The sequence below is a fragment of the Chinchilla lanigera genome, unplaced genomic scaffold (genome assembly GCF_000276665.1).
Source record: "Chinchilla lanigera isolate Chin_1 unplaced genomic scaffold, ChiLan1.0 scaffold00011, whole genome shotgun sequence".
Lineage (NCBI taxonomy): Eukaryota > Metazoa > Chordata > Mammalia > Rodentia > Chinchillidae > Chinchilla > Chinchilla lanigera.
The window spans coordinates 25,054,331-25,063,320 of NW_004955412.1; the positions used below are offsets into that span (position 1 = coordinate 25,054,331).

General features: G+C 35.8%; 1 protein-coding gene across 1 annotated transcript; it reads left to right on the forward strand.

The window, feature by feature from the left end:
• Positions 1 to 6,873: 6,873 nt before the first annotated feature.
• On the forward strand, positions 6,874 to 7,806 carry LOC102005126 (olfactory receptor 149-like). Its single transcript, XM_005378414.1, has one exon. It carries the CDS (start codon positions 6,874 to 6,876, stop codon positions 7,804 to 7,806), a length of 933 nt encoding a protein of 310 aa, XP_005378471.1.
• The last annotated feature ends 1,184 nt before the right edge of the window (positions 7,807 to 8,990 follow it).

Genomic DNA, 8,990 nt, shown 5'->3' on the forward strand with positions numbered 1-8,990 from the left:
AAAACTTCTCCAAATGTGCGGAATAAATAGGACTGATTTTCTTCCTCATTCAGCAGCAAATATTCTCTGCATCAGTTTTTTCAGAGGCAGTAATGGTGTAGTAGAAAGAACACTAAGCTTGGAGTCAGGTGATGTGGGTATGACTTGCTCTTCACTTTCTACTTTTAGAAAAGCTTAGATTTCCGTGTCCTTATGTACAAATTGGCACTCATTGCCACAACTTAAAAGTGATTTGTGGGAATTAGAGTAGCACAAAACTGTATTAGAAAGACCAAGTATCATTTAAAGTTACTGTTATTTATTAGTGAGTTTTAGGGAGTCAGAATCAGTAACTACTCTACACCCCATTCCCGCTGTTATGTGTGCAATCCAACTCTTCCCATTTACAGATATAGAAATTCGGTTGATTTATTGAAGTTCTTTGTACTTCAATTCTCTGAATGAATGATAATGGGTATTACCAATCTCTTAAACTTAAGGTAGGTACTAAAAGATTTTATGTAACTTAAAACATTTGCTACAATGTCTGGGGATATTTTTTTCAACCTAATTCAGGTTTTCAGTTCATCTTTTAACTACAGGCCATATACAAAAGTATCTCCTCGAGCTGCTAAATCTTCAGGGACTCATCTTCATTGGCATCCTGGCATTTTTGCTGGTATGTGTTTCTCTCCTTTATAAAATTCATCAAAATGACACTAAATTGTTATTACTACTACTATTGAGATAGCTATAGTAATAATTCTTATTTTAGAAGAGCATACTTAAAACTTTGTGTCTACTTACATATATTGAAAGGGTACGCTGTAACAAAATCAAAGAACCTCAAAGTCATAAAATACAGAGGGTAAATGTAAGAGATGTTCTCACCTTCCAATCAGAAATCTCCTTCATCAGATCCATGAAAGAATGTCTTTTAATTGATATCTAGATATTTAAAGTCACGGTGAATTCACTCCTTCTCAAGGAAGTTTGTTTCACTAAAGGTTTCTCTTTTCTTTTTTCTCTCCATACTGAAATGAAGCGTAAGTTTTTATTAGTTTCACAATCTTTTACTGGGCTTTCATTGTGGAAAAGTATATAATATACCTACGTAGCATCAAGCTGGCATTGCAAAATAACACTTTAAATCTTAGAATCTTTCTTTTTTTTTTTTTTTTTTTTTTTGGTTTTTCTCCGGTACCGGGAACCGAACTCATGACCTTGCGCTTGCCAGGCAGGCGCTTTGCAGCTGAGCTAAATCCCCAGCCCCTCTTAGAATCTTTCTTATAGAGATAAGCAAATTCTCCAAACATCCTCCTGCTGAGCACATAATTATCACCCCACCCTGTCTCTTCTCTCAAAAGTGACAGAAAAAGGAGATATCAGCCCTAGGAGGCCAGGACCCAGGTTTCTTCCTACAAGAAAGAGGAATGAATCCAAGAAGGCAGGAAGTGATAAAGCAGGCACGGAGAGTTACATCATCTCTCTGTGCTCCCGCATTAAAGGTTTCTGATTCATCTATACTAGGGAAAATGGTGATTTGAAGCAAATAGGCCCCTTTATTGCATGTCTATATCTGTTTTCTTCAGAGCTAGCTTTGAATAAATTCTTTTTTTCCTTTTAACCAAAATGTACGGCTTTATTTGATTGGGTCAGTAGTGAGCAAATGCACCTAAACCTAAAAACCTAAATGGTCTTAGAAATAACTGTCATGTCTGCTTCTCTAAACAAAAGCCCCATGAGAGCTCTCACCAGTATTGACTAGAGAGTCAGACCTGGGCTTTAAGTTTAAGTCATTTTCCTATTGCATGATCAAGGTTATTAATCATGGTCCAACCATGATCAAACATCTTCGTGCTTTAGTTTCCTATCCTACTTACCAAGGTTTATTTTAGACTTTAAAAGCAGCTCCTGAGCCCAAGGAAAATAAAACAAAACAATCCTGTTTCTTGTAAATGCTCAACCAATATTAATTATTACCCATAAAATAATTTATAAATGAATTGTTTATAGCCCCTTTACCAATTTATCATCTTTTTTGAATATATGTACCTTATTAGCCTTGCTTGAAAGACGTATTTGTTAGAAAGACACAAAAGATGATTTAGTAATTATTCCTGATTCACTAAATCCTGTCTTAAATAGTGATGCCCACTGTGATATCTCTGTAATCCCTGAAATGTTTATATAATTGAACCGTGATGGTAGTGCAGTATTATCAGATGCAAGGACTGAAGCATGTAAGACACAGGAAAGAAAAGATATACTTAGCATGAATAGATTGGAGTCTATTCTCCAGTGAAAAGACTGGAAAAGGAGGTAGGCATTTTCTATTTCAAAGCATCTCACTACTATTATATTTGGATGGTTAATGTGGTTAATTTTAACTTCTCCTTCTAACTAACCAAGGATTGAGTCATGAGGAAGACCCAAAGGAGATCTGAAGAAGGTGACTCAAAGGGAACAAATCTGTTCAAGTTCTCATAGCAGGTGCCCAAGGCACCTTGTAGAAACACTGAATCTCACTTCCTAAGGCTGGGCTCTTGTGCGTTTCTGAGGACCAGAGAATGTGGGTTGGGTTGCCTTTTACAGCATTGTAGAAAGCACTGCTATTGTTCCTGTGGACAAGGTATGTGCTTGTATTTTTTTCCTCGCCTTTCTCTGACATACTTTTATTATTACTCAAATGTTGAAAGCAACTAAAGTTTTAGTTCCTTGAAGATAATTCTTGAAAAAGACTCAGAAATGAAGAGGATCATAAATTTACTACCTTACAGAGAAGTTTCCCTATGATGATAAGTTTTTATTTCCCTTGAATAAACACATGGAAGGAGTAGTGTAGTTGGTCTATATTCTCATGCCACTTAGTTCTGTCAATTGCCTTCTGTGCTCATCCTAACAGATGCAGCAGAGTATCTCTTGTGGTTTAATTTGTATTTCTGTGGAGTAATAATGCTGAGTATCTTTTTATGGGGTTTTGTTTGGCATCTCTGTATCTTTTAAAATGAAATGTCGGGGCTGGGGATTTAGCTCAGCGGCAAAAGCGCCTGCCTGGCAAGCGCAAGGTCATGAGTTCAGTTCCCGGTACCAGAGGAAAAAACAAAACAAAACAAAACAAAACAAACAAAAAACACTAAAATGAAATGTCTACATCAATTATTTGCCCATTTTTCTTCAGGGAGGGAATTTTTTTGTTTTAAAGATAAAAGAACAAAAACATTTTAACAAACACACATACATTTAGAAAATAACACAAAAACACTACAAGCAATACAGAATTTCAGACAAGATGACAGGAAATTAACAATGGTTGTTGTATTACATATTGATATCTTCAAATTGGATACTCAGATAAACAAATATAGACATGTAAGATTGATCATACCCTTCTGGGTATTTTCCCAGAAGAACTGAAAATATCATATCACAGCAATATATGTGCACCCATGCTTATAGCAGTGCAACTTATAATAGCTAAATAGTGGAAGCAACCCAAATGCCCATCAACTGAGGAATGGATAAAAAAGTTGTGGTATTCTCACATAATGGAATATTACTGAACTATAAAGAGAAATTGTTTATAAATATAGCCTGGATACTATTTCTTTGTTGAATATGTACTTTGTAATTGTTTTCTCAGTCTCAATTATTTTTTAATTCTCCCATAAGTGACTCTCAGTGAAGTTTTCAAATTTTTACCTTTTTATGTAGCTTAACTTATTATGAATAAACTTTTTCTATATTATGGAAAGGTAGACATTCTCTGCACAAGTGTACAAAGTATAAAAATTATGCAGAGAGAAACTTTAGAACTGAAAATTATAGTTGATGCTTAAAATACTAGAAACATTGAAGTTCTAACCAGAGCAACAAGGAAGAAAAACACAAGGCAAGAAGATCAAAAGAAAGGAATAAAAACTTTTATAAAAAGAAAGGAATATAGGGGCTGGGGATTTAGCTCAGCGGCAAAGCGCCGGCCTGGCAAGCGCAAGGTCATGAGTTCGGTTCCTGGTACCATTGAAAAACCAAAAAAAAAAAGAAAGAAAGGAATATAAACTTTTTGTGTAACTTTAACTTTTTATGAATCAGTCAGAAATAATATGTAGACTTTCCATATATCTATTACCCAGTATTCCTTAATGGTAACATCTTATATTAACATAGTATTTTTACAACAGTAAGGATATTTACACTACTATGATTATTAAAGATCTTATTTTAAATTAACCAGTTTGTCAACCAAATCTTTATTATTATTATTATTATTATTAATTATTATTTTGGTGCCAGGATCCTACTGAGGATTTTTCATTGCCTTCTTCATTCTAATTCTTTAGTCTCTTCCAGTTCATAGCAGTCCTTTATTCTTTAGCTGTCTTTCTTGCTTCAACACAGAAAGTTTTAATTTTCAGTTTATTTTTAGGTATTATTTAAAAATATGAATTCTCTTTTAAGTGTATTGGACATCTTTGCCTAAACCAAGATCACAAACATTTTTCTATTTGTTTTCAGAGGTATTGTAGTTTCAGATTTTTCATTTCAGCCTCTAATTCATATAAGAATACTTTTGTACAATGTTATTGTGATTTGTTGGGTTTTTTTCTTATGTGGAGCTTCAATTGTTTCATAAATCATTGCAAATTAACAATACAAAGACTATAGTTATTTGCCTTTCAATAGTTTTTTAAAAATCAATCAGCTATATATTTGTAGATCTGTTCTTGATTTCTCTATTTGGACTTTAATAAACTATTTATGAGTCCTATGAATATATGACCTTCGTTAATATTTGATTTACAACCTAGTGATGTAAGTTTTCCAACTGCCATCTTTCAAAACTGTTTTATTATAAGTCTTTTGTTTTCAATATAAACATTACAATAGCCATGCTAATATCTAGGAAATACTGATTGAGGTTTGAATTGGGTTACATTGATTATATTCTTTAGCTTGGGACAATTTCATAGATGTTGTCTTCTGAATTTGAATACAGCTTGTTTCTGCTTTTATATATACTTTTAATAATGCTTTTATTAATAGTTTGCAGTATCTTGTTAGTTTTTCCACTATGTAATTTGTTGTTATTACAACAAATTTATTTTAATTTTAGTTTCCAGCAGTGGTAGTGGGCCGATGGTACATGTGTTATTATTTTTCCTTCAAAACAGATGATGTTAATCTATGAGTTATTTTTTCTAAACTAAAGCTTCAGTATTCAGGTTTAGTTGTAGCACTGGCACTTTGTGATAAATAAGTGTGTTTTCTATTGCAGTTTGGACATTCATTTCTATAAGGTTTGCCATCACTGGTATAAGAAAATGCAGCTGATTTTTGTAGATTATTTTTGTACTCAGTTACCTTGATAAACTTGCTTATTAGTTTCAGAAGCATTTATTGTAGATTTTGAAACTTATTTTGAAAATAAATACATTGTTTTTGAATAGAAAAGTCTTTATTCCTTTCTTTTCATCCTCTTGCCTTTTGTTTTTCTTCCTTGTTTCTCTAGTTACAACTTCAGTGTTTCTAGTATTTTAAACATCAACTATAATTTTCAGTACTAAAATTTCTCTCTACATCATTTTTATACTTCATACACTTGTGCAGAGAATGTCTACCTTTTCATCATTTATCATATGCTTACCTATTCTTTCTGGAACATTTATTTTTGACAATTTCAATATGTGGTTCATCTCTTTTGAAAATTGATTACATATTCTTGTTTCATCATTTTTAAATGTTGAATGATTTCAGATTGCATTCTGGAAAATTTTCTATTATGTTATTTAGACTCAATTTTGTTAAAATTCTGTCATAAAGAATTATTTGCTTGCTGGCTTGTTTTCTTTAATGGATCATCATTGTAGCTCTACTCACAGAAATATGTCCTCTTGTCTTCTGTAAGCAGTGTTTTCAATGTCGGTTTAGCTTTGAAAGCCTTTAATTTGCAGCATTGTGTTTGTCCTTCAAATGTATCACTGACTAGTTAGTGTAAGATTTTTCAGCTTCAAGGTTAATATGACACGTAGGTGGTGTTTCAAATTTTTGCTTAATGCTCTGAGTCTGTGTAGTATTACTTTGGAAATGTATTTGCAGTTTAAGTCATGTCTTTGTTCTCTTCCACAATTCCCTTGTCTACAGAAATGTATACCCCAAAAACAAACACACACACTCACACACACACACACACACACACACACACTGCCTTTCATAAATCCTGTCAAAAAATTGAAGTTTTTTCTACAAGTTTTGATTTCTTGCACTATTGGTACATTGTTCCTAAACTGATAGTACTTCTTGGGGGAGTGTAAAGGAATAGAGAAAAAAAGGGGGGAAGTCAAAAAGTGGACACACATAGAGGTGAAATAACAGGGATTCCTTCACACATTTTCATGACAGAAGCACCTTTTCCAGGTTCCCTTATCAAAAAGATGAGTAAATTTTTAAAGTTTCATTATCTCTGGTAACTAGTACACAATTCTGTAATTTTAGCCCAACTTTATCTAAAAGAGTAAAGATAGGAAGCAGTACAAACTCTCATTTCCTTGGGGTTCTTTTCCAGATGTTACTTTCTTTCCCAGTTGTCCCTTTCTGATTGCTTTTAAGAATTCTTATGAATATTATTTTTATTATCTGAAGTTTTGATCATACTTAGTGCGAAATGTAACCTGCAATGATTTTAGTCCAACTTGACCAAAACCAAAAGTTCCAGATTGTACTAAGGAAATTTCATTGACCTTATGTTTTTATGTAGATGTATTCCAATATCAGAAGGTTGAATGTTGATGGATAAAAGCAAAACCAGCATATCTGTCAGAAAGCCTCTTGTTTTGATAGTGGGATGTACACTTTGGAGTGAAATGGGCTGTTGTGAAGTCCAACATTTTTAGAAAGATGAGGAATGAATCAGTGGTGACTGAATTTATTCTTCTGGGCATCCCACACATGGAAGGTCTGGAGATGATGCTCTTTATCTTGTTTCTGTCCTTCTACGTCTTCACCCTTATGGGGAACCTGCTCATACTTCTGGCAATCATCTCCTCCACTCGGCTTCACACTCCCATGTACTTCTTTCTGTGCAAGCTATCAGTATGTGACATATTTTTCCCTTCTGTGAGTTCCCCCAAGATGCTATTCTACCTCTCAGGGAACAGCCGAGCCATCTCCTATGCAGGATGTGTGTGCCAGCTCTTCTTTTACCATTTCCTGGGCTGCACTGAGTGCTTCCTCTACACAGTGATGGCCTATGACCGCTTTGTTGCCATCTGTCACCCTCTACGCTACACAATAATCATGAGCCACAGAGTGTGCGCCATCTTGGCCACAGGGACCTCGTTTTTTGGCTGCATTCAGGCCACCTTTCTGACCACTCTCACCTTCCAGCTGCCCTACTGTGGCCCCAATGAGGTGGACTATTACTTCTGTGATATCCCAGTGATGCTGAAGCTGGCTTGTGCAGACACCTCTTCCCTGGAGATGGTGGGGTTCATCAGTGTTGGTCTCATGCCCCTGAGCTGCTTCCTTCTCATCCTCACCTCCTACAGCTGCATTGTCTACTCCATTCTGCAGATCCGCTCTGCTGAAGGCAGACGTCGTGCCTTCTCCACCTGCAGTGCCCACCTCACTGCCATCCTCCTTTCGTTTATGCCTGTGGTCCTCATCTATCTGCAGCCAACTCCAAACCCCTGGCTTAATGCTACTGTTCAGGTCCTGAACAACCTGGTCACCCCCATGCTGAATCCCTTGATCTACAGTCTGAGAAATAAGGAAGTAAAATCTTCCCTGAAAAAGGTCCTTCAGCAAGTGGCTTTCCTTCCTGAGAAGTGATAGAGGATCAGTAATTAAGAATTTAATGACATCAAACTGCTACAGGTCTGATCAAAAGCCATTGTCAGTGTATGGCATCCAATAGCAAACTTTTCAGGCTCCTCAAAAATTTGCTCAGTTTTTCTTTGCATTGCTTAATAGCTAGTACTGGAAAAGGGACCTGAACTTAAATGGTCCCATCTATACCTACTATTTCTTAAGGAGATCAAATAGTAGTAGGCTTAGATGTTGAGTTCCCTGAGTCTGAAGCATTATGGTAGGTAGATCCCAACCCAGTATGGAGTAGGGCTAGGAGGTTGTCTTCATCTCCTGTGGACACTGATTATGTAGGTTGGTAAAGAGGTAGCCCATGGGGGATTATTTTAACTAAGTGTCTGAGAAGGCATTTAAGCAAATAGTTAGGTAAAATGGTTGAGGCATACCCCAAGATGGACCTGTGGACAGAAAGCTTAAGGATTAGGTCATTAGAGCCTTACAGAGATTTCCTGGGTTGGTCCCTGCATGTGAATCTTACAGAGCATCTGTTTGATCAGTCCCGGATCCCTACAGGCCCAGAGTGTCCACTAGCAATGGTGAACTCTTTGGAATTCAGAGACCTGATGTCACGGGCCTTGTGTGGCCTTCAGGACCAATTCCCTCAGATCATTACATCTTCCCATTTGGCCACAACCCATCTCCTGGACAGAAGGTTTGGAACTAGACTGCCCTATTGGCTGGATGCCCAAAACAATTATAAAGTCATCTAACATCTCATTATGAGATAACTGAGCAGGAAAAACTTTTCCCTTGCAAAAGCATGCGTTGGCTTACCACTCTGATGTGAAGACCAAACAATATTGTGGCTAGTTTCATCTGGCAAATTCCTTGACTCATCTTTGATATTGGGAAGAACCAAAAGGAAAGAATATTTGGTTCTGTCTTTGACCCTTCTTATATCTCCTTTTCTTCTTATCATCTTCCTTCTCACTGTCTTTTCTTTCTATCATATTGCTGCCTGGATTTTGATAGCATATTTCTATGCTAAGCCCACTAGGAAAAAGAAAAATAAATTAAAGGGGAGGAAATTAAAACCAAAGCTGTTTTATAAGCAGAATACCTAAAAATATAACTAAAATATAAGAGTTTAGACTTGACAGTCATTGTTGGCTGTGCCAGACATTACAAATTCAATTTTTCTCACACTG

What these genes read in the sequence shown, in the direction of transcription:
- LOC102005126 (XM_005378414.1), top strand. Translation starts at nt 6,874, where the DNA reads ATGAGGAATGAATCAGTGGTGACTGAATTTATTCTTCTGGGCATCCCA.